Source organism: Pogoniulus pusillus, chromosome 26 (assembly GCF_015220805.1).
Source record: "Pogoniulus pusillus isolate bPogPus1 chromosome 26, bPogPus1.pri, whole genome shotgun sequence".
NCBI classification, from domain to species: Eukaryota; Metazoa; Chordata; class Aves; order Piciformes; family Lybiidae; genus Pogoniulus; species Pogoniulus pusillus.
This window is the reverse complement of record NC_087289.1, coordinates 3,340,855-3,366,855: the sequence shown is the minus strand read 5'-3', so window position 1 is coordinate 3,366,855 and position 26,001 is coordinate 3,340,855. Positions and strand designations below refer to the sequence as shown.

Sequence of the window (26,001 nt, the reverse complement as noted above, 5' to 3'; positions counted from 1 at the left end):
TGAAGATGAGCCAGGGGAGTCCTTCTGCTAATTGCCATGAAACTGAAAAGTGAAAAATCTGCCACCTCCCTGGCAGTACCCCCACAACTTCCACTCTCAGTGAGGAAATAAGGACATGGAACTGTTGGAGTGAGCTCAGAGCAGTGCCACAAAGATGAGCCAAAGGCTGCTCCACCTCTGCTATGATGACAGGCTGATGGGAGATGGGAGAAGCCTAGGGAAGAGAAGATTCTGGGGCAATCTTACAGCTGTCTTCCAATACCTGAAGGTTCCAATACCTGCCTTCCATTACCTACAGGAAAGCTGGAAAGGGACTTTTCATAAGGGTGTCTAGCAAGAAGACAAGGGGGAATGGTTTGAAGCTGAGGGAGAGTAGGTTTAGACTGGACATTTTTCGGTATGAGGATGATGAGACACTGGAACAGGTTGCTCCAGGTTGTGGATTGGAGGCCAGATTGAGTGAGGCTTTGAGCAACAAAGCCCAACTGAGAGGTGTCCCTGCCCACAGCAGGGAGGTTGGAGTAAACCATCTGTAAGGTCTCTTCCAACCTAAGCCATTCTGTGATGATGATTTAGGGCCATGTACCGCAAAGGTTTCTGAGCCAGAGCTGATGTAAGGAGGGGCCACAGAGGGATGCTTCAGAACGAGAAGGGAACAGGGACTATGAGCAGGCATGGGAAGCTACATGGACCATCCATACCTTCTCCTCATAGATCTTCTTGACACGAGCCACGGCCTGGGCCAGCTGTTCCTTTTCTCCTGTGAAGACTATCTCTGTCTTGTTGATGCTAGGTGGAGGAATGTTGATGCGCGTCCCCGTGTCCTGCATGAGCTCGCTCACCAGCTTGTTGTAGGGCCCAGCAATGAAGGGGTGGTAAACCTTCTCCACGTCCAGCCGCTCCACCGCACGCTTATCCTGCAAGAGCCCAGAGCACACCTCACTGCAGCTACCCTCCATGGTGCAGCCTGTCACCTAAGCTGCCAGTGCTACATGGCCTAACATTGGCCCAAAGCACCCTTCTCACTTTGCAGGCCTATAGATCTCCATCTCCTTCCACCTATAAACACTGCTGCTGCTGATGATGATTTATGACATTCACCTCTGCGATCTCATCTCTGCTGGCACCTACTTGGGTTCACTCCAAATGTAAACCACACTTTTCTGGCTGCATACCTTCTGAGACTTGAGCTGCAGAACTTGAGGGCAGCACTGGTACAGCACAGAATATGGCTCTGTTCAGACTAACACATTAGCCACTGACTGTGACCACGGTGGCTACAAACATCTGACACACCACGGAGAAGCAAAATGGTTGTCCAGCTTAACTCCATGAGAGAGATGGCAGCACTGCAGTACCTGCTCAGCAGAGATAAGCAAGATCTCGTGTCGGGCCTTCTCAATCCCTTCTTTAGTGCCAGTGATCTTGATCTGGTTGCTGGGGTCATCCGGGCGGGGGATCTGGATTTTGGTTGCAGTTTTGAGCTCCAGGTCCTGCAGCTTCTCACCATTCTTTCCAATGACAAAACGGTGGTGCTCCTTGGGGATGGCAACTGTCGCTGAAGCCTGCAACACACGAACCAAGCGTCTGTAAGAATCCTTGCCAGCACTGGCAGATCTGCAGGAACAGGGCCAGGGAAAGCAAGTTAGGTGCTGCTTAGTGGTATCCCTGAGGAGCAAACACAATGCTTTCCCAGAAGGTTGTTCCCAGTAAAGTACCAGAGCAGCTGATCTACAGTGTCTGTTTTCCAGAAGTCTAAAAAGACCTCTTTGCCTCAAAATACTTCTGTTTACACAGCAGCAGTACTCTGAATTAGAAAATGCCTTTAGGCACAGACCAGGAGGTGCCCATCCACCAGTGTAAGGCACGAGAGCAGTGCCGGACAGCAACTGAGATGATGGATCATAGGTGGAGTTTATCTGAACTTAGACACCTGCTGCTAAGGCTACAGAGAACAAGACACATAGTCTGACTCCTAGGAAACAGAAATTCAACACCAGAAACCCATCCCAGCAGGCAGTTAGGAGATGCTTACTGCTACTAAGGTTTCTCAATGTAGCACAGGTTGTTCCTGGGACTGCTTCTAGAAGGACCCCCTTGGAAAAGGGGTTCCAAGAGCTTCTCCCAGTCTACCACTGAAAGCTTGGTTTGTAACAGGGATTCCTGACTTACTCTCTTCTCACCATGTTTACTGACCTGACAGCTGATGATTGCTACCATACTCTCGATGCCTGTCAATATGCAGCTACTAATAGTAATTAAGACTTCAAATTCAAGCTACAATGGAAAAAAGATACAAACCTCCCAAAATAAAACAAGAAAAAAAGATCACTTGCTACAACTCTTCTACTCTGTGTCCATGTACTGAAGCCACCCAAGACTACAGAAATGGGGATTACAGATACATCTTTCAGGCTGGGGCCAGGGCAGGAGGAGGTATACTTGAGAACAGTGGGTCACGCATCTGTGGTAGTAGGACTTGAACTACATTTCAGATGCACAGTATGTAGGGTTTGTCCCTTTCTCTTCCCTCTGGCAGGGTGTGACAGGCAGGCTAAACAACACTAAGCAGACATGGTATTTACTGTTGCAGTTACTGCATTAACTACCTTTGACATCACACTTTAAAACATACTATGAGACTTGGCTGATATCCTAATAACCTACCACCTTGATTATCAACATAGAGGATAGAAGAAGAAGCATCTAAACCAATGGGGCTGTGGCTCCTTACTAGTGTTACTTGAGTTATGCAATCCAGAATCCTGACCTGAAACTCTCAGGTTGTGGCTTGACACCTTCTCCATTGTTTTTCTTTCTCCCATCCCTCCACATCCTCAAAGAAAGCACACACTACTTGCTTTATCTGAGGGGCCTGGCCCTCTCCTCACCAGCACCTCAGCACAAAGTCACTGTTTGCAGTTCAAGTATTCAAAGATTGCAGACTCTACCCTCCATGCAACACCATGGCCTGTAATTAGCTTTGACTCCTATTTTAAACCTCGTTTCCATTCCAAATTGCCAATTGTGTGCTTTGAAAACATATGGCAAAGCTGAATTAGTCATCTAATAACACCTTTCCGACTCATGAGCACACACACCCAAGGGTCTCAGAACATTGGCAAGTCTGAGGATGAGCACAGATGAAAAGAGAAACAGTTAGCTGCCCTCACCTGAGTCTGCAGACGAGCGACAATCTCCTTCCGAGCCTTCATGACTGCTTCCAGCTTACCAGAGACCATGATGGAAAGGCCCTGGTCCTTCGCAAGAGACAGCTCCAGGTGAGCTCCTGTCTTCTGCATGATGTCAAGGCAGATCTTTGCCTGCTCACCTTCTCCAAACTGATTCATGTCCTTGTATTTCCTCTCCTCCAGTGGCACATGAAAGACCTGCTCAGGTACAGGACAGATAGAAGAAGTGAGTGTTGATCTGCTGCAGGGTAGGAAGGCTCTACAGAGGGACCTGGACAGACTGGATTGATGGGCAAAGGTCAACAGCATGAGCTTCGACAAGGGCAAATGTTGAATCCTGCATTTGGGTCACAACAACCCCAGGAACACTTGGGGCAGAGTGTCTGGAAACTGCCTATCAGAGAAAGACCTGGGGGTGCTGATCAACAGCAGACGAACATGAGCCAAGACCAAGGCAATGATTGTCCCTCTGTTCTCAGCACTGGTGAGGCTTGAGTACTGGGTTCAGTTTTGGGCTCCTCACTACAAGAAGGACATCGAGGGGCTGAAGCAGTTTCAGAGAAGGGCAATGAAGATGATGAAGGGTCTGAAGAACCTTGTGAGGAGCAGTTGAAAAAACTGAGATTGTTTAGTTTGGAGAGAAGGATGCTGAGGGGAGACCTCACTGCTCTCTACAACTTCATGAAGAAAATTCGAGTGAGGTGGTTGTTAGTCTCTTCTCCCTAGTAACAAGTGATAGGAAAATAGGAAACAGCCTCGAGTTGCACCAGGGGAGGTTTAGGTTGTATATTAGATGAAAACTTCTTTGTTGGGAGGGCTCTCAAACACTGGAACAGGCTGCCCAGGGAGGTGGTTGAATCCTCATTCCTGGATGTGTTCAAAAAGGCAGAGATCCAGTGCTGAGGAACATGGTTTAGTGCCAACCTCGGCAGAGTTTGATAATGGCTGGGCTCTATGATCTTAGAGGTCTTTTCCAAGTGAAACCACTCTGTCACTTCACAAGGGCACATCAAGCAGTCTGTACACTTTTGACTGCCAATCCCTCTCTTTCTGCCACACAGAACTTTACTGGCATACTGAAACCAACATAAGCCAGCAGCCTTTTCAGTGGAGACCCCAAGCTGCCACCAGAGAAGGCATGAGAGCATAGCAGCAGGCGGTCTGCTCCTCCTAAAGTATGTGCTCTGAGTGAAATACTTTAATGCTTTAGTGCTCACTACTTGAGTTCTGCAATCTTCCCTTCAGGTCTGCTCCAGCTCTTTGCAGAGCAGGGATGCAGAGTATTTTCTGGATAGCTTTCCAAAACATTCCCTCCTTCCAGGGCAGTCCTAGCTCTCAGCTCCAGTCCTCCTCATGCCTCAGGGTAAAGCACAGCAGAGGCCTCAATCTGACACACTAAGGATTTTATACTTGGAGAAGGCTTGACTTCACCTACTTTTTAAGAGAGAGGAAAAGGAAAGAATAAGACACCCACTCCCACCAACCTGAGTGATGACAGAAGCCTTTATTGGTCGGATTTTGCTCCAGGGCCCAGAAGGTTCCTGGGCAGCTTCCAAACATGGTGCTTTCTCTGGGAGCGGAGGGAAGGCTTCCTTGTAGGTTGGAGGATCATTCTCTTCTTCAGAGTTTAAAGCTGTAACTGGAGCGAAGCACACAGGGTAAATGACATGCTCTCCCTTAAGAAACGTCCCTATTTGTAGGTAGTGCAACTGGATTTAAGCACTACTAACACAGGAGGGCAAATGACTTGTGCACTGTTATTAATCCTGTTACAGTTATGCTTGTGGAGCAGCCAAGTCCAGAGCGCAGTGGACCTCAGCGCAGTATGGACCACAGAAGATGCTAACCAACCAACCTTGTATGAGCTGGCAGTACAGACACAGGACATGAATCTGCAAGTGAATGATGGCAGCAAACAGTACTGTTACTATCAGCTTTGTCAAGAGGGCCCTGATTACAGAACAGATTGAGCAGAAAGAAGTGGAAGGAACAGAGGAAGGCTGCAGATCTGAAGCAGGTAAGACAAACATCCACTCAGGAGGAAGATAGGGAGAAGCACTATAGTTAGGGTAGAGTCCAGGGAAAGCTTGTATCCTATGTTCAACTCAGTTGTGCACTGGGCCATGCCAAGTAGGTCAGCTCACAGCTGGAGGATGGGTGCTGAAACTCATCACTAAGTCAGTCAGTAAAGCTATGCTGCCCTCCCCCAGCACCTGGCTGAGCAAAGGAACACAACAACAGCCCAGCACATTGCTCCCACCAGACTGTCTTGTAACCAATCGTTCCACCCTTGCACATGCCCCCATCCCACGGCTGACAGCACTGCCAGCCACAACGTTATAAAGGTCTGAGGCTTGCCTACCCCACTCCTGAGCTGTGCAGCTTGCAGGGAAAGAGACATATGGAAACGAGTCTGGGTAACAGCAAGGAAGCTTGCCTGCGCTGTCTGCATTCAGAGGAACCTCACAGGAACTCAGCTCTGTTCTCTCACCTTTCACCTGCTGCTGAGCCAGGCCGCTGCGGTGTTCAGCAAAGCTCTCCTGGGTCAAAACTGCCACGGAGCTCATTGTCGACTTCCCACCCACACACAATCCGGGTATGCCACTGGGAGAGAAAGAAGGGGCAGCACTGTTACCAACACCATTCGAGATGCACAGAAGTCACTCCAGGAAGACAAAGCATGTGCTGCTGAGCACCTTCCCAGCCTGCCTCTTGAAAAGCACCTATGCTGCCAGACAGCTGCCCAGCGCTCTTGCTGAAGCAAACAGAAACTCAGGAAGGATATTTCCTCACAGCACAGTGGTCATCAAAGCAACAGCTCCTCTTTAAGAAAGCAGAGGATGTGCAATCTAGGGTGGTCACTGGAAAGGGCGATAGCAGTTGTTGTTAAAGTGTACTCTCATTATTCTCTCAGTTGTTAATGGTGAGGGCTGGACTCAAAGATCTTAAAGCTCTTTTCCAACAGAAATAATCCTGGGATTCTATGGTGTGCAGTTTTAAAGTAAGTATTCAAATATCTGGACAGCCAGTCTAAGACCACTGTGTAACCCTGGAGAGAAACCAAAAAAGGACTCAGGATGCTGCCTCTTCCTGAAAGAGACTTACTTAGGTGCCTGAACTTCCACTGACTTAGGGATACACTCAGAAAGCCACTCTGATAAGCAGGCTTAGCAGCAGCAAGACCTTTGGCTCTCCCAAAATAAGAACTTACCAGCTAAATGGTCAGTAGCCAGAGAGTCCGTCCTGTAAGCTGCCCGTTTGTCAGCCTGCCAGCTTTTGCTGTATAGGAAAAAAAATTACAATTCAAATGATGTGACTGCTCCAAGACAACAGGAAAACATGACATTCCCACTGCTGGAACTCTCAAAACTCCCATCTATACTGTTTCAAACTTGCACCCTGTCCAAAATGTACTCACACTGAGTTACATCTCATCGCACTTTAACAGTCATGTTTTACCAGAGCTACAGGCAACACCACTATCTACTTAAAACTCACAGCAGGAAGCTTGGAGTAGCTACTCTTTCATTGCACTGGCTACAAAAGCAGACATCCAGTGACAGGCAAAAATAGCCAATTAATAACAGATGTGCAAGACAGACATGAAATTTCAGGGTTGTAAGCAATAGCATCAACATCTAGTCAGAGAAAACTAGCAACCTGAAAACCTGCCAACATCACTGCCATCAGTCAGAAGTTAGGAATGTAGTTTATTGGAGCTTGGGTGAATCAACACAGACATCCTTACAAACTAAGTCAAACACTCAGGGCTATCCACACATAGCTGCTGGTCAGTCCACCTCTTCATTTTTTTATTGTACCAAACAGTGAATTCTGTTTCCAGGCCTAAGTCTGAAGAACAAAACCCACGCTGGTTTGCACGGACTATTTTAGACGCACACACAAGATGGAACCAGGAAAAATGTTACACTGTTGATGGGAGCTTTACATCCCCTGGATCTGTAGAGTTACTGAAAAAGTGTTTTGGAATGTGAGTAAAAATGTAAAAGCCAGCACAGCACACGCTCTGCCAAATGCACAACAGCTCCCCACACCTGGAGTGGTTACCCATGCTCTTGCAGGGCTTCCACTCTCAGTGCTTCTGAGTGCTTTCAGCACAAGAGATGCCTATCTCCCACACAAGTCCTGCAGTGCTGCTCTAACCTTCCCAGCGGCGAATTCAGGCACTTTTCAGCAAATGACAGTTGCCATTTCTAATCTCCCAACATGCCAGAAAAGGTTCCCAAATCATAGTGTCGCTGATGTTGTGTCTCACATCATGCTTATGACACAGCAAGGGAAGGAAGGCAACAGCAGCAGGCTGGAAGGAAGAACAAGGACAGCAGTAATCCATCTGGGCTACATGAACCTGATATGCACCTTAGTCAAGGCCAGAATGTTTTCCCCAACTTCAACAAGCCTCTTATCAGGCACAAGGCAACACCACCTGTGCTTTGTATCAAAGCAAGAGCTGTAATGTTGCAATTAATCCTGTAACGATCTGCTACTAGGAGGGAGCAGCTACCAGGCCAGCTAGCCGTGCTGTCTGAAAAGCACAGCTGCTGCAGCATGCAGAGGCTCTACAAGACATTTACTGCTCTACAGAAAAGGGTGGTTAGCATCTCCTCACACCACTGTGTAACACTGGTTACATGCCCACAATACAGGATCATGTCTTGAGCTCCCACAGAACTAAGGAAAGCAGTGCAACGCCTGTCTTGGCTGCTCTGGCAAGGCTTGCAGACTGCTGCTGGCTCCTCCGGCTCAAGTGTGCCACCACCTCATGGCAAGCTGCAAACAGGAACAAGGGCAAGAGTGAGAAGCACCCTAGACATCACAAGCAGCTGCCAAGCCCTAGGTAGAGCCTTGCTAACAGCGTGGGTGTGCTTGTAACTCTCATTTCTCAATAAAGTACCACCTGGCTCATCTTGCTCTAATCCTTAGAAAAGAAATGTAAAGACCAGAAGCCAACAAATGACATCCAATATATAACACCTGCCAGGCAGCCACAATCTCCATGCACAGCTGCTGGTTTCACTGTGTCCACACTAACTGTACAGATCTTGCTTGCAGCCTCCACCTCAGAGCACACCTAGACATTCAAAGAGAAAGCTAGAGGCAGCATTTCTCCATATGAATTTCTGTTTCATCACCCATACAGCAAGCTAAGAACAAACGCTCTTCAACTCCAGTAACCCCAAACATCTGGAATATTGCAGGCCTCAGGGATTAATCTCTGGCCAAAATTGACAACAGCCACCAGAATGGTATTTAAAATGTAATGTCAAATCCAGAAGCTCAGGTGCTGCATTTGGAGTCTACATCTCCTTGACTTACCGCTTTTAGGTTTTCAAACGAAGGTTACAGATGCACCATGCCAGCATGTGGCTGACTGCATCAACAGGTTTCAAACTGCCTAGTTTAGAAGCTGTCTACACTGCTGGCTTTGTGTGCCAAAAGAAGTTTCAGAAGTCTAGAGTGCACTTAAAGAGAACAAAATGATCCTAAAAATAACCTCCAGCAAGGGCCAGACCTAACCACACTGGAAACACTTGTACAAAAAGAAACAAAAGCAAAGTCATGAGTTACAGGGCAAGTGCCATCAGTGGTTGTGAACAGAAACGTCAGTTATGGCTTATTTGACAGAAGGATTAGCATTTTGTCAATCGAGGTAGCTAAAATCTGGTGTAGTTGAAGGCTGAAAGATCTGGGGCTGTGTAGTCTGCAAACAGCTGCTGCGCAGCAAGACAGTGTCGTCTTTGCCACCAATTCCTGAAGCAGAACGTCTGAAAGTGGTGCCTTAACTGCTGCCATACTTAGATCGGACCTGTCCTTTATATTTATTCTTCCACAAACTCTATGACCTGTCTGCTACACTCGCCACCACCCCCTTTGCGGCCCTTGGACAGGAGGTGTTCTGTGTCTGCTCAGCTGCTCACCTGAGCCCAGCCAACAAGAACCTGCAGCCTTCTGCATCCCACTGGCCAGCCCCGAGCAGGACAGGCCCCGGCGCTGCTTCACCGAGAGGAGCCGCCGGCCTCGGGCAGTGCGTCCCACGTGGGGAGAGACTGAACCCGGAACCTGCCCTGGTCGGCACTGCCACCGCGTTCCGGGCAGCACCCACCTTCGCCAAGCCCGGGCGAAGACGATCCCCCTGCCACGTCCTCCCACCGCCAAAGCCAGGCCAAAACAAGGAGGCCGCTGCGCTCCGCGGCCCAGACCAGACCGTGCCGTGCCGGGCGGCGCCGCCAGCGCCACCTCAGCACTGCCGGCACCGGGGGCGGGGCGGCGGGGCGGGGCGGCGCCCTTAAAGCGCTCCAGCCGGGCCTTGCTGTCACCCACGGCCCCCCGCTGGGGCTAAACGGGAGAGGACCAGCGGCACGGGGAAGAGCCCCGGCCCATCATTTGTGCCGGAACCGGGCCGGAAACGCGGCAGGCGGGACAGGAGCAGCCTGAAGCGGTCCTCCTCCAAGCTGCAGGCCAGTGTGGCAGCCGCGTCACGTACGCGGGTGGAAAGGCGCTCCCGTGAGGGGTCCGGTGACAAGCCGCAGCCACAGTTCCGCGGTCGCCAAGAAGCTGCCAGTAGAGGCACCGAGGCAGGGGCGCGAAGCTGGGCAGGCACGGCCTGCTCCGCGTCCGGTGTGAGCACCTCCCCGACGCCCGCTCACCCCCACTGGTGGCCCAGGCAGCGGGGCCGGATCGCTCACTCCTCTGGTCACGCCAGAAGCGGGGCCGCTGGGCCCCCGCGACGCGAGGGAAGGCTGCCGGCCATCGGCCCTCCATGGGCTGATCCGGCGCTGGACTAGCGCCCACAGCCAACCGTTCTGGTTCATGTCAGGCGCAAACCCTCCAGTTGCCGCGGACGACGTGGGGCCAACCCCGATCCGCGCCACTGCCCTTCTGCCCCTAGTGAGCGAGCCCACACCATGCGCGCCTTCAGGTCACCCCCTCCCCACACGCCCCGCGGGGCCCAGCGTCCCCAGTAGCCCGGCCCCAAGCCGGGGCCGCACGCTGGCACTACCCGACAGCTGTCGCCGACCGGCCCAGCCGGGTCGACACCGGCCCAGGCCGTAGCATTGTGGCCGGACACCCACCCTCCCACCGCCGGCCGCCCCGAGTGGCCTCTTCCTCCAGCGGCCCCCGCCAGACTTTGCCCAGTCCGGACGGCGGGAAGTTGGCCCGGAGTTTTCCGGCGGCGCCGACACGTCGGTGCTCAAGAGAAGGAAGTGAGGCTGCGCCGGGCCAGGCCGCCCCCCTCCCCCCGCCCCGCCAGCCTCCACGTCGGCGCCGCGGCCGCGGGGCCGTCCTTCCGTGACTCACTCCGGCCGGTGCCCGCTCGCCCGCCCTGCTGGAGAACCGGAGAGCTCCTGGGAAAGCAGCGCGGCGCCCGCCCCGGCAGCTATATAGTGCGGGCCGCTGCCAATCCCGGGCCCGCACGTCAGCGGGACATGCCCCTTCCCAGCGGGGCCGGGCCGCCACGCGTACCCCGCGCCGCCGGGGGCGCCCTGCCGCCTGCCCGCCGCAGCGGAGCGCCCAGCGGCCCGGCCCGAACAGCCGTCCGCTCTCCGCCCCAGCCTGCCACCCGCGGGAAAGCCCCCAGCCGCCTTCCCTCCAACACCGCATTCCCGTGCAGAAAAAGCACGGGAGCCCCGGCGGCTCCGGCAGAACTCTAGGGGCACGGCTGGCCCCAGCGACAGCCCGAGCCTCACTGCTGTCCCGGAGTCGGTTCAGTCTCCCCGAGAGCTGAAAATAAGGGGCCTTGGTTGAGGCCGGCTGCACGCAAGGTTAGCGAGCTGGAGCTCAGGAGGGCTCCGATAAGCCTTTAACCCACAGCTGGCAGCGGAAAGCAACCAGCGGCGGGGGATTCTGCCCCGTCTCACACAGGCTTCAGCCCCAGCCAGCGGTTGTTGCTCCTGCACAGTTCACGTCTGAGCAGCAGCTACCCCTTGCTGAGAGTGCAGGCAGGAGAAGGGGCAAAGAACAAGGTAAAAACGTTTTTAAAACACCCTCCACCCTCCCACAGCCCTTCTTCCTACTCCATTCTCCACTTCGAAAATAGGGCTGAGGGAAGGAGAGGAAAGGCGAGGCAACAAGCACAATACCCTCCTTTCCTGGGGAGAGGATGTTTATTAGTTTGTGCAATATAGATGTTTTTAATTAGTATCCCTGCACGCTCAGGGGAAGGGAAGTCACATTGGTGTAAAAATACATGGAATGTGAGATGAGTTTTGCATTAGCACAGCTTCTGCGCATTTTCCTACACAGGGTTAATTTTCCTCATCATTCATAACTGGTACTTAGTGACTGGTTTAGTGACTGGTTTTCTCATTCACACCTTGTTCTCTCTCAGACCCTGGCTCAACTCACTGCAAGGAACCTGCTTTGTGGAGCTCAGACCACAGCAGTTTCTGGTCTTCAGAAGAGCTGGTTTTGATGACATGCAGCCAGTTTTTGAGATATTCACGTGCTATATGTATGGAAACATGGATGGTATCTAGCCTTAAGTAAAATGATAGCTATTTATTGTTATTGAATAAGAGACTGCTGCTTTTCCTCTTAATTCTGCAGCTGGGAAGAAATCATTAAAGCACTTTCAGACACAAACCATTTGTGACTGTAAATAAAAAACCAACCAACCAAACACACATATACACACACACACTTGTGGGTGAAATCAGGATGTTAAAGGGAGGAACAGTCATTAAGAGTTGACACACTGCCTGCCCAACCACTAAGATGATCCACCTCGCCCCACCCCGGCTGCTCCTCAGTCTGGGGATCTCCAGGAAGACACAAGGACACTGCTCTAAGCACAGGGCTGCTGCATGGAGAGGCAGCAACCACTGCTGCCACGTCACAGAGGCTCCAAGAGCTGGCTCAGGCTCATCTGACAAAACACATCTTGGCTGTGGACACCAGTGGCAGCCGGTAAAACACACAAGCAAGCCAGTGCCTACCAAGACAGAGGTGGCTCTTATAAAAGCAGAGTTTTGGGGACCCAAGCAAACAGCAGCACCTCCAGACTTGAGATGTTTCTGCTTCCAGGCAGCAGCTGGGAGTGCAGGAGGTGAGCATTCGGAATTTAAAGCCTAGAACTCTGAACCTGTCTAGAGGTGCACAGTGCTTTTCTGCTGCTTTCACTTCCTCATGTTTATGTCCCCAGCACAAAGCAGGCAGCCTCCTTTCAACACCCTAACTTCACTGCGTCCAATTAACTCTGACATGGGTAATTATTTCAGTCCCCTGTGCAGTGGAACCAGAGGAACATCACAATCTCCAGCATCATACAGAAACACCATCCTCCTCCCTCTCATTATCTGCTTTAGATAGGCCTCTATGGGGACATGCCACCTTTTGCCCAAGGGAAAAATGTATGCCTCTCTCCTACTCTATGTCGTGTTGCTGCAGCCACTGGGGTTGCTAGGACATGATGGATTTCTGGCTATTATCACAGCCTTCTCTCCAGGACTGTTTCAAAGGGAATCTTCCCCACGTGTTTCTGTACTTCTCCCTTCATTTGCAGCTGCAAGCAGTGAGAGGGAATCCTGCCAGACCCAGAAGTCACTGGAAGGCACAGAGCATCTCGCTGCATTATCACCCCCAAATGTCTTCTGCTGAAGGAAACCTGTCACAGCCTACTGTCCTTAGAGGACTGTCTTCCGGAGGAAAAGGGTAGTTGGGGAGAAAGCTCACCTTTCCTCCCACCTTCAGTAAACACAAGTGGGCTCTGCATAGACAAAAGCACAGAGTGTGCTAGGATGTCTATTTCAACCTGCTGCTTCTCTTGCCACCACAACAATGATCACCTGCTTCCCACCCAACCCCTCTTCTTCAACAACACAGTGGCACAGGGGCAGAAGGCTGCTTGGTACCTGTTCTGTCTACTTGCCTAGAAGTGCACTCTCACATCAAAACAAACAAACCCAAAGAAGAATGTGTAATGAAGATGTGTATAAACCAGCTCATTCTCTAAGCCAGACAGAGGAACCTTTGGTACCTACGGGGAAAGGAGACAGGAGAAGGTAGCCAACCCCTTGAATAAACACTAACCTGCTCCTCTCCCTTTTGCATCCCATATTTTGGCAGCATTAGGACAGACCCCAATTTCATTACCTGTGAGAGCAACTGAAAGGGCAGCCTCTCAAAACGAGAACCAATGTGCAACAGAAAGGGTGAAGGATTGAGCAACATATAGTTTCCGTGGCTTATCAAACTGGCAGCTCACGTCACCAATCTGAGGGAGGACACAGAAATGGGACCAGCAAAACTATGAAACACACAGAGATAAAACCGACCCTGGGCAAGTTTGGAGTTTGTTTTCTTTGAAACACGTGTTCACCAGTGCTTCTGAAAGCTGTGGAGTTAAGAAGCTTTCCACAATCACGCCACCCCAGGACTCCTGGGGAAAGGAGAGGAAAATTTCAGTTCCTTAAACCACTAGAGCAAGGACCACAAAAAGGTTAGCCTTTCCTGGCACATTCACTCTCAGCTAAACTAGATTTTGCAAAGGATTTCTTCTAGCCTGTTCTTATTTGCTGTTGTTTTAAACGATCCCTATTTTTCCTGCCAGAAACTGCAAGCCTTATTTGGAAAGCAACCCAAGTATGCCCCAAAGAGTGTGTGCTGTGACTTCCCTGTTAAATATAACTCCAGATTTCTGTAACTGTACAAATAAGCATCCCTTTTGCATTCTGGGTGCTTATCCCACACACCAAAGTCAAAGAACACCACAAAAGATCTACTCCTGGAAGCATCTGTTTCAGCACATTCCTACACCAAGTGGCACAAAGAGAGAAGAGGTAGAGGACTACTTTGGCTCATATTAGAAGTGCCAGAGCACTGAGGATGCAGAACACTCATATGCCAGAGTGCTGGGGTTCTTAGCCAAAGCAAGATATGCCTTTCAGCTCTAAAGCTATCACTATTGGCTTGCCATTGGATCTTAAGACAGAATGTTTTTATTTCTATGGGAAAAACTCTGTCAAACTGAAGTTGAGAGCAGAAAGATCTGTATAGTTTGACTATGAGAATGAAAAGAGTTTAATCATAAAAAATGATTGGCTGCAAAACCACATTGCTTAAGTCTCAGTGACTTTAGGACCAGACTTTATTTGCTACAAAGAAAACTTGCAGGGAGGCTGCAAGTCTCGTACCACACATCAATACTAAAATGAACAGATTGTGTAGGCTAATTTATGCTCCATGGCTGTACTTAATGCAACCCCACCATCTTCAAATGCCCACTGTAAATACTCAGAGTCACAGATTCATAGTTGGAAGGGACCTTGACAATCATCTAGTTACAATCCTACTGTCATGGTCAGGGACACCCTCCACTAGAAGGCAGAGAACTACCTGTAGAGAACTGCTGGTAGAAAAAGCCTGCCTGAGGCCTACACACTAATCCCAACTCCAGCTATTTTGTCACATGAAGAAATGAGGGAGATGGAAGGCAGATCAGCAACTGCACCTGTTTTGTCTCACACAGGACCAGGTGGTATAAACAAGGTGTACCAAGGAGGTGCAGCATCACTTGCCTTTCTCTTTGCACTAAGGAAGAGTAGGTTTAGACTGGATCTGAGGAAGGAGTTCTTTAGCATGAGGGTGGCGAGACTGGAAGAGGTTGCCCAGATTAGCTCTGGATGTCCCCTCCCTAGTCAGATTGGATGAGGCCTTGGGCAACTAAGTCTAGTTAAGAGATGTCCCTGCCTATGGCAGAAGGGTTGGAGTAAATGATTTCTTAAGTCCCTTCCAACCTAGGTCATTCTATAATTCTCCTGGTAAACCCACATTGTTTATCAAGGGCAGTTATTTTACACAAGCAGAAGATCTGAGCAGACACTGAAGGCAGGTAGCTAACTTCAGCAGGCCTCTCAGGCCAAAACAGTTGTTTAAAAGACTTATTTCTTGGTCACTCTGACAACAAAATTAAGCAACCATCAGCTAGCAAAATACATATCCACTGCACCTTCCGGTGTGCTCTATGAAGAGGCAAGCAAAATAGGCAAGAAAAAGCAACACAGTCTTGTGGTCTAAGTCCCAGTGTGCACAAGTAGCTTCAAGCCTTCTGACTGCAGGGAAGAAAAACTGCTAATTAAGTGGTAGATATGTATGCTTGACGTGGGGACACAGGAAGAAAACTAGATTTGGTAGTTCATGCAGATAAACCAGTTCTGCTGTTGATTTGGAGACTTGACCAATGAAACTCTCTGGGTTGCCCTGGCTGTGCATACATGGTCATTTGCAATTACTCTGTCAACTCTGTGATTCTTGGATGTCAGATGCTATGACAAAACAAATGCCACTTTGGAGATGAGGATGAAAGTCAATGGACAGTTTAATACAATCAATCCAAAAGCAAAGCAAAAGGAAGCCACAGCAGACAGGTCAGTGACCATCCTTCCACTTGCATGTGGAGAGAAATTGGATTAATCTAACTTGGGTTTCAGAAGTTAGGATTTCAAACAACCAAGCTAAAATGGAGTAGGATGAAAGAACAAGTAATCTATTCAGACCAAGAATGACAGAGGCAAATTTCACACCTGTATTTCAGAAAATGTTATAGGCACATTTTAGGAATTGATTGTCAAAGGAGAAACAAGTTTCAGGGAGAAAACAAACACTTTGAAGAGGACTACTTTTTTAATCTGGGGGTACAAAGTGAAATATTTTTTTTGTGTTGCTTTACAGGTTCACAGTAAAGCAAAACACTAAGTTGACTCAAGAATGGGAAAGGAGATTTGGAAAATAAAGACCCCAAATACATTGCCTGGAAAGTGGCAATAGCACAGAGTAGAACTGGAAGAAATCACAGAATCTCAGAACATTCAAAACCAGGCTGCAGGTCTGAGTCTCTGGGGTGAGACGCCCAACCTCCTGCTCAAAGCAGAGTCAGACCACTGTGTTCAGGGCTTTCTTCAGTCAGGTCTGGAAAACCTTCAAAGCTGCACAAACTTTCTGGGCAACCCATTCCACTGCATGATTATCCTAACAGTAAAAAAAAATAGTTTCTTACTGGCAGGCAGAACCTTTTAATCTCAGCTTTGGCCTTCATGCTGCTCTGAACCTGCTTTTCTAATTGTAATTACCACCACACTGTGTACACATCACGCACACTTTCAGTGTGGTGCTACAGCATTGTTCTCTGTTCAACCTGTACTGCAGTTAAATCTTCTGCTTCCCAAAGCCTGCTAATATCAGTTACCCAAAAAGTGAGGATTGCAGAAATATCACAGAACAAAGCACAGACTATTTCTTTTCTGTTCTTCAAATGGAAGCTTTCGCTTCACTCTCCTTTGGCTACCGGGTTCAAGTTCTTTTGTTTACCTTTTCAGTGTCTCTTACTCCCTCTCCCCTGGCAACTGCAATATAAAATGAACACGTGGCAAATTTTTTTGCCCCCTTTTTTTTTTAAACTTAGAGAGACGTTGCCAGGAGTTCTGATGCACTACAGATCAGGTAGCTTGGACAGAAAAGGGACTTGGAATCCCTAAACTTCCCCTTTTTAACATGAACTGTCACGTATTTAGCAGTTTAAAGCTGATCACAGAATCATAGAATGAACCAGGTTGGAAGAGACCTCCAAGATCATCCAGTGCAACCTAGCACCCAGCCCTAGACAGTCAACCAGACCACGGCACTAAGTGCCTCATCCAGTCTCTACTTGAACACCTCCAGGGACGGTGACTCCACCACCTCCCTGGGCAGCCCATTCCAATGGCAAATCACTCTCCCTGTGAAGAACTTCCTCCCAACATCCAGCCTATACTTCCCCTTGGCACAACCTGAGACTGTATCCCCTTGTTCTGTTGCTGGTTGTCTGGGAGAAGAGACCAACCCCCACCCGGCTACAGCCTCCCTTCAGGTAGTTGTAGACAGCAATGAGGTCTGCCCTGAGCCTCCTCTTCTGCAGGCTGCACACCCCCAGCTCCCTCAGCCTCTCCTCATAGGTTTTGTGTTTCAGGCCCTTCATCAGCCTTATTGCCCCTCTCTGGACACCTTCCAGCACCTCAACATCTCTCTTGAATCGAGGGGCCCAGAACTGGACACAGTACAACCTTTAACTTGAACATGCCATCACGTTCCCTAAAATCCAGATTCACAGAATGTTAGGGGTTGGAAGGGACCCTTGCTCCTCTTAGGCTGCTGTTTTACAGGGCAGAATTTAGAGACCTGCTTACAGCAGTCTACAGTGGTCACAACCAGAGACTCTGTAAGGTCAATTTACACAGCAAATGAAACACAATTACAAGACCTGGCAAACCGAATGAAATGTCCCAAATGACATCTATCATGAGGTAGGGGGACAATTTGCTACTCAAGTATGGAAAGTGTGAGGACATAGCGATTTTTAAGCAAGGTTGTTGATGACTCCTTGCAAGATTTTTAAGATTCCTCACTTAGAGACGTTTATTGGATAACAAAGACTTAAGAGAAGGCTTGAGCTCCGTTTTTATAAACTTTGGATGTGCTCTGGTATGTCTTCCTCTGAGTTCCAGTTCCCAAAAATCACATGGCTTCACAAGACTCTCCAATTTTGTACTTCTTCCCCCTCCCCCAACCCCCTTTATTTCTGGCTTTCGGTTACAACAAGCAGTTTGAATACAGGACCCAGAAAAGTTATCACTATCGTGACAAAAAAACAACCCCAAGCAAAACAATTAAAAAAACCTTTCAAGAAAAAGAAAGAATTAAACCTGCAGGGAGGGTAGTGCTTTGTTTGGAGAGGGAAGGAACAATTTAAACTTGAAAATGAAAAGCTCTTCAGTTTGACAACAATTCCTCTGTGAAGGTATCGAGTATCTGGTTCCAGCTGCCACTTGAAGTGATGATAGGGCCCTCATTATTCAAGCAGAGTCTTCCCTTTATCCTATTCATAGCATACGCAACAGGGGCTCAACATATCCACAGACAAGCGTTAATTCCTAATCTCTACTAGGCCAAGCAAAAGGCTCTTCATGTGTTGGGCAGAATTACATCACAGTGATCTAAACTGACAGTGAAAAAACCAGACACTCTTCGCTTCCAAATCTGCAAGGCCTCTCTAAGCCTGCTATGAAAGGAGAGAGAGAGAGGAGAGGGAGAGGACTCAGAGGAAAACTATTCCCACTAATTGGTATAAATAATATTATTTTACACTTAAAACCTCTTTTCATAACGGAATCATTTGCAGTCACACCTTGCTCCTCTTAGGGCTGAACTCCAAGTGCCACTTTGGGTATGAATTTTTTTGCTGTCATACCTCACATTGTGCAGTCCTCCACCCACACAATGCTATTGTCTTGTGGATTAACAGAACAGTGCCCTGAGCAACAGCAGCTTGCAAATAAAACAGAGGGGTTAACACGTCTTAAAATTTCCAAGCATCTCTGAATGCTCACTGCTTGCTCTCATTTGTCCCCACAATTTTGCTGCAAGCAGAGACATTAATTCAGTATTTTGACGTCATTAAACTGTTTATAAGAGGTGTAGAACTTCACTGATAAAGTTGTCTCAGTGCTACTCAACCAGTTCTACTTTTAACCAATAGTCACGTATCTCCAACTTGCTGTTCTCCAGAGATTACAAGGGTCCTTGCAATTCCCCTCAGGCTATACCAACTCCAGGGAGCAGGCTTCCCAGAGAGGTTGCAGTCTCCTCTGGATACATTTAAAACCTACCTGGATGCATTCCTGTGTGACCTGCCCTAGGTGACCTTGTGTTGGCAAGGGGGGGTTGGAGTCAATCTTTCCAAGTCCCTTCCAACACCTAACATTCCAAGATTCCTTAACTGCTCAAAGAGTCATTTTGCAAACAAAAGCACAGACACAGTAACAGTTCAACCAGAGCATGTTCCCATCTACACTCTCTCACCCTGCCTGCTCTGGGAGTTATTCCTCAGTCCGCCTTTCAGCCGTTCCAATGCAGGTCTACGTTCAGCTTTATCACTTAAACAGAGATAACAGTAAGCTTACTCGCTGCTGTGCAATGGTTTGCAAAAGAACACATCCATGCTCCCCTCTCTGGGAAGGGCAGGTGAGGTCAGACAGCCCACGTTTTTTGTCTCTCCAGCGGGCTGCAATTGCCAGGATGCTCTCATGAGACCCCACCGGCAGTACTACATCCCCCAGCACAAGGACATGGAACTATTGGAGCAGGTCCAGATGAGGCCACAAAGACGATCAGGGACCCCCCTATGAGGACAGGCTGAGAGAGTTGGGGCTGTTCAGCCTGGAGAAGGCTCCAGGGAGACCTGAGGGCAGCTTTCCAGTATCTGAAGGGGACTACAAGACAGCCGGGGAGAGACTTTTTACAGGTCTGTAGTGATAGGACAAGAGGGACAATGGCTTTGAGCGGGAATAGGGGAGATTTAGACCAGAGATTAGCAAGATAACCCTTCCAGTGAGGGTGGTGAGACACTGGAACAAATTTCCCAGAGAAGCTGTGGATGCCCCATCCCTGGAGGTGTTCAAGGCCAGGCTGGATGAGGCCTTGAGCAACCTGATGTAGCGGAATGTGTTCCTTGCCCATGGCAGGGAGTTGGAACTAGATTATGTTTAAAGCCTCATTCTATGGCTGCTCCTCCCCTCCTACCCCACTGAGGCTTTCTCTGGCTTTGCCTCCATCTCTGACAGTGGGGAAATCTTCCTTGCATCAACTCTGACTCTTATGCTCTTCCTTTTTCCTAATGCAACTAACATACCCATCCCATACTCAATGTCCCTGGTTCCTGTCACACAGCCTGGCCTAGGCTTTGTCACTTATCCTTGGCAAATATCCAGTTTATTTTGTGAAATATCCAGTTAAATTCTCAGTGCCAGAAACAGCAACATGGTACCAGAAAAAACAGGTAGAGAACCAGCAAGTGGTCCTAGTGGTACCACCTGAACTGAGCAGTGTCTGTCAGGGCAGTCAGTGTTCATCTTTGCTGATTTTGTAGCCATCCCACTTTGAAATGCAAGCCAAGCAAATCTAGGGGGTATGGAAAGTGACAGGGTAGTGATGCTCGTGCTACGTGCCAATACTCTAAACCAAGCCTGGCATTTGACTAATGCCAAAAGATTATTCCATTTGTCCAGTCCCTAAAGAAAAATATGCCAGAGGTAGTTGTGTGAATGCTAGCCATCAATGCCTCATGATATTCATTGAGAGGTATCATACCAGTAACCTTCCTGTGAAACCACAGTCCTGATAAGCATCTTATCACCTGGGCCTGTGTACAGGTCACACAGCACTTTCACAAGCTCTGACAGAGACCCCCACCAGCAATTATCAGCTTAACACAGTGAAAAGGCTGAGTCCTCCAAGCTGAAAAGTCAGTCAAAACAGAAAAGGGTTCCAAGTCTTCCCTCCTTGAAATTTAGTTAGCTGCCGAGATAATAAGGCCACTAAATGCACAGCCACAGCACACCAGAATCTACTGTCCTGACCTCAGCACTCCCTTCCAGGTTTTCTCCCCAGATATTTCTTGTGCAGGAACACTGCATGGCATGGCACATATGAGTTATCTGCCTAGGTGCTTTGGCCAGAATCACCTACATTTGTGACACACGTTTGTGTGGCCAGCAGGTCAAGGAAGGTTCTCCTCCCCCACTACTTTGCCTCGGTGAGGCTACAGCTGGAGTACTGTGTCCAGTTCTGGGCTCCTCATTTTGAGGCCAGGACTTGCTGGAGAGGGTACAGAAAATAGATACAAAGATTGGCACATCTGTGATGAGGAAAGACTGAGAGAATTGGGGATTTTTAGTCTGGAAAAGACTGAGGCAAGGGATGTCATCAATGCTGGTCAATACTTCAAGAGTGGGTGTCAGGAGGATGGGACCAGGCTTTTTTCAGTGGTGTCCAGTGACAGGGCACGGGGTAACAGGCATAAACTTCTATAATTTAAGGGTGACAGAGCACTGGAACAGGCTGCTCAAAGAGGTGGTGGAGCCTCCATATCTGGAGATTTTCAAAACCTGCTTGGACCCATTCCTGTGTGATCTTCTCTAGGTGAACATGCTTTGGTGGGGGGGTGGGACTCAATCTTCAGAAGTCACTTCAAACCTCTACCATTCTCTGATTCTGGGTTTATATACAAGTCACTTCTGGAATTTTGTTTGTTGGTTTGAGGTTGTCTTGTTTGTATGATTTTCTTCCATTAATGCTAAATAAATCTTTCAGTTCCATCCACAAACTTTTATCACATGGCTCTTAATCAGTTGAAAATAAATCTTTAGATAAGATGACAGAACTGTTGCTGGAAAAGAGTTCCAGGCGCTGAGCTGCTGAGTGCAAGAGAACCTGGTACTGGTACTCCTTGCATTTTGCATCAACACAAATCCATTTCACTTCACAACTGAATTAAATGATGACAATTTAAGGGAGGTTGCATGACTATCGCTGTGCTATTTATTGCTCTTCAAGGCAAAACTTCTCCTGTGAAGCACCATTTCTTCGTGTCCTACAGCTACTGCTCCATCTCTTCCCTTCCTCCACTTCTGGTTTTCCACTGAAGTTAAACTCATGATTTTCTTTAACCAAGCCTTTTGTGGGCCACATTTTCTCCTGATTATTTTCTGCCCACTGTTTTACAAGCAGCTCTTTTGTGACTGAAGCTGGACACAGTCCCTTGCTTCAACCTCTGGTCCACACAGGAGAGTGACATGCCTCCCTTTCTGCCTCAGCAACACAGCCAGCTCCCACAGCATGGGCAGCTGTGGCCAAGGTCAGCCCTCCCTTCACACCCGCACAGCCACTGAACTGAGACTTCCCTCTTCCTGACCATCACCCTGCTCAGGAGCTCCTGGCACTGGGGCAAGTTTCAGGAGGATAGATCCAGACTCTTCTCAGCGATGTACAATGAGACAAGAGGCAATGAGTGCAAGCCAGAGCATAGGAGATTCCACATGAACATAAAGAAAAGCTTTCTCCATTATGAGGGTGACAGAGCACTGGAACGGGCTGCCTAGAGAGGCTGAGGAGTCTCCTCCTCTAGAGGCATTCCAAACCCACCTGAATGTGTTCCTGTGTGACACCTGCCCTAGGTGATCCTGCTCTAGCATAAGCTTTGGACTCAATCTTCCAAGGTCCCTCCCAACCTTAACATTCTATGGTTTTCCATGTTGCTCCTGACAGAGCCAGGATGGGAGGGGGGCTTCCCAAGTCCAACAACTGCTAGGAAAAGCAATTAAAGAGACTTCACTGAGGCAAGAGTACCATACATGTCACAAGTTTCAACCCTCCAGCCACCTGAAATATCTCTATTTTGATTTAGAGTAGCAAGCAGGAACCCAGCTGCCTTTCTTATACACAAATGCACACTCCCCACCTTTTATCCAGCCCTCCTCAAAACATAGAGGCAAAACCCAAGGCCAGTTACATACAGATTAAATCAAATAGACTTTTGCATCAACTGAAGTCAACAAATTAGTACTGTGAGGTATAAATGTACCCAAGTTATTTACATGCTAACATAGAGAGTAACAATTTACAAAGCATTGGTAGCATGCATTCAGGCATGAGCACCTGGGATTTGGAGATCAGCTCCAGATATCTCCTGAGCTCCTCTGCAATTCCTCACCCAATAGGCCCTACTAAGGCCAAATGTAGTCTCATGGCCCACAATAAATACAACCTCTTGGTAACATGGACACCACTCAAATAGTTTCTAGAACAACCCCCCAAAAATAACCAATAAGCAAAACAGAAGCCCACAAGCATAACCCACCACAGTACATAATACAGACTGATGCTCTTTTCTTTCAAGGTTAGGGTAACATAGGAAGAGGAACAGAGGCCAAATCCTGTGGCTGCCTTTTACTTTTCTATTTCTTCCCCATTTGTTTTCATATTTTAACACAAGTAACAGTTACATCATTCTTACACAGACCCACGTTGCAAGTTTGACATGCTCTGGACATGGGTAACAGGCTATGGCATCCAAGGTTACAGATCTCTCCTCCAATAGACCACAGTGTCTTCAGAAGAAGCTTAACATGAACTGGGTGAAAAAAAAACTTGCTACTTGACTAAGAACAACTTCCCTTGCACTGCCAAAGGTAAGTTACTATTGTTACCATCACGCTGCACCACATCATGGCAACTTTATGATACTATTTCTGATGAAGGGGAAACCTGATCATAGAATGGTTCAGGTTGGAAAGGGCCTTGAAGATCATCTAATTTCAATGCTCTGCCATGGGTAGGGACACCTGTCACTAGATCAGGTTGCTCAAGGCATCATCCAACCTGGCCTTGAACACCTCCAGTGAGGGTGCACCTACAACCTCCCTGAGCAATGTGCCCCAGTGTCTCACCACTGTCATGGTAAAGAATTTCTTCCTAATCTCCAGTCTAAATCTTTCCTCTCCTATCTTGAATCCATTTCCCTTCGTTCCATCACTACAGGCCCTTATAAAATAAGTCCCTCCCCAGCTTTCTTGTAGCCTCCTTCATGTTCTGGAAGGCTGTTCTAAGGTCTCCCTGGAGCCTTCTCTTCTCCAGGCTGGACAGCCCCAACTCTCTCAGCCGGTCCCCCGAGGGTAGGTAATCATCTTGGCAGCCCTCCTCTGTCATCATCCCAGTCCAGAGAAGTGAAACCAGGAAAAAGGGGGGAAGATAATGACCTGCAATACTTAGGAAGTAGTGTCACCATTATGTACCTTTTCAAGCAGAAATGAGGGAGAAGAGGGAAAGAAGACAATAAAAAAACACCCCAGCTTAACTTAGAACAAAGCAGAGACAGGAGTATGTGTCTATCAGGACTGAAATACCCTAACAATTTATCTACATAAACAAACACTGGGCAATCTTTCTTAACTGTTTCTCAGAAGCCACTTAGAAAACTATCTTTTGAGCATGACCTAGGCTTGCTAAGTTTTGCTACTACAGTGGCAAAGCTCAAGTTACAGTGCCTCTTCCACTAGACAGGCCTCCGGATACTGCTACCTCCACATGCAGACAGAGCTCTTCCTGTGCCTGTCATTCTGATCTGTGAAAAACTACACTGTTGTAGACTTTTTTGGAAGAAAGCATTGGGTTTTGTGGTTTGAGTATGTGGGAGGCCCTGCCTATGAGCTAGGTCATGAACAAACAGGAAGACTGGGTTTTTTTTCTTCTAACAGCTTACATCTAAACATGCAAAGGGTGGGAAATAAGAGGTTTAGCAGAAACACAGCTACAAATTGTGTCACTGCTTCCTTTCCTGCCATGTCTCCTTACCTGTGATGTATACTCCTGTACCAGAGGGATATCCAATCCACCTACAAAACACTGCTTTCCAGTCTGATTTCAGGGGGGAATGGGAAGGGGAAGGGGAGATGGCAGGAAAAAAGCCATTAACTAATCATTTTAATTAACCTATGAAATTGTCTTCTAACTGACTACAATTGTGTAGCTTTTGGACAGCAACACTAGGAATAATAGAGACTAAATCATGAGATTCAAGAGAAAGAAATGCAATAAAACAGATCCAAGTGTTTCTTCATTACCAACAGTTTAGGAAGAGACTTCTTCCCACACCTTGCAACTGAGTATCTCTAACATTCACTTTCCAGCCAGAGAGTTGTGAATTTGGATTAAAATTCTAAACCAGAGCTGTGAATTCAAAGACCTTGGCTCATCTAATCAGTGATAAGTGAATTGCTGTTGCTATTACTAACATTCCCAGCATGACCTGCTCTCCTGCTTCTCATTTTTCAGTGGAAGGAATTATCCTTGCCAGCTGGGAGTCCTTCCTACCGTTTGTGGAAAGCCAGCATGGGAAGCACTACTTATGTGTCAAGCCACTTCAGCTATAGCCAAGCTGCACCCAAGAGTCATAAATTCCCTGAACTTAACCCTCTGTAGTCCTGCTTGACTGCTGATCAGCCTGTTCTATAAATAACCTGCAATGAAACTGTAACACAGGGCTAGAGAGCAGTTCAGTGAAGAGGCAGAATTTCTGCTCTATCAAAAGAAACTGGCTTCACCTGAAGAGCCACAGGTGAGGCAGGAACCCTTCTCCAGAGCAGTCTACCACCGAAGCATCAGCTTTTGGGCCCAGCAGCTGTGCAAGAAAAGACTACTGCACTCAAGCTCGCACCCTAAATAGTCTGAAACAGAGAGAGCCTCGGGACACAGGGCAAGATCTGCCACTATGCCGAAGAGGGGAAGGGGACCGCAGCTGTGCTATTATAGGTAGGGGCACAGGAGCCCTCCTGGGCTCCGTCCCCTCAGAAGAGGCCCAGGAACACTCCTGGCGGCCGATGCAGGGAGGTGAAACAGGGAATGACTCATGTTTTTTGCCCGCTCCTCGTCTGGCACCGGAGCGTTCTCTGTCGCCGACGCAGCCTGGCGGGGGAGGGAGGGCGACACTGCCAGAGGGAGCGGCAGCGGGCGAAGCCTGCGGCGAGGAGAGGCCGGCGGGGCAGTGCGGGGCGGTGCGGCCCTCGGCGCGGCCCTCGCCCCCCGTCCCGGCAGGGGGAGGCAGGAGGTGCGGGGAGCCCCGGCGGCACGTGGCGCACCCTGCGCCAATGGGGAGGGCGCAGACCATAGAGCGGAGCCGGGCGCCCGCCAGACGCTCCGGCTGCGGAGCTGCCTCACTGCTGCCGCCATCTTCTTGGAGGCGGCGGAACGCGCCCGGCCGCACAGCCGGGCCCGGGCCCAGGTCCTAACCCGCATCTTCCTCCCGCTTACCTGAGGTGCTCCCCACCCCTAGCCGCTCTCCCACACGACCGGCACCACCGGGCGCCGGGAGCAGCTTTACCTCTAGTAGGCCCGCAGCGAAGCCTATGCCGGGTAGGAGAGCGAGGCGCCCGCCGCCATCTTGGTAACGAAGCAGGCTGTGCGTGACCTCCCCACACGCACCCTC

General features: G+C 48.9%; 1 protein-coding gene across 2 annotated transcripts in view; it reads right to left on the bottom strand.

Moving 5' to 3' along the window:
- The window catches only part of HDLBP (high density lipoprotein binding protein), a 43,241-nt gene extending 17,252 nt beyond the window's left edge, over nt 1-25,989 (bottom strand). The window contains exons 1-7 of one of the 2 annotated variants that reach the window (XM_064165651.1): nt 25,897-25,989; nt 6,403-6,470; nt 5,683-5,795; nt 4,676-4,830; nt 3,174-3,389; nt 1,359-1,565; nt 702-917 (exon numbers count right to left, since the gene is read on the bottom strand). In XM_064165651.1, the coding sequence (XP_064021721.1) occupies nt 702-917; nt 1,359-1,565; nt 3,174-3,389; nt 4,676-4,830; nt 5,683-5,758 (870 nt within the window). In that variant the 5' untranslated portion in view covers nt 5,759-5,795; nt 6,403-6,470; nt 25,897-25,989. Of the gene's footprint in view, nt 1-701; nt 918-1,358; nt 1,566-3,173; nt 3,390-4,675; nt 4,831-5,682; nt 5,796-6,402; nt 6,471-10,511; nt 10,542-25,896 lie in introns of those variants that run through there. The other variant, XM_064165652.1, reaches the window with a different exon arrangement.
- Between the last annotated feature and the right edge of the window lie 12 nt (nt 25,990-26,001).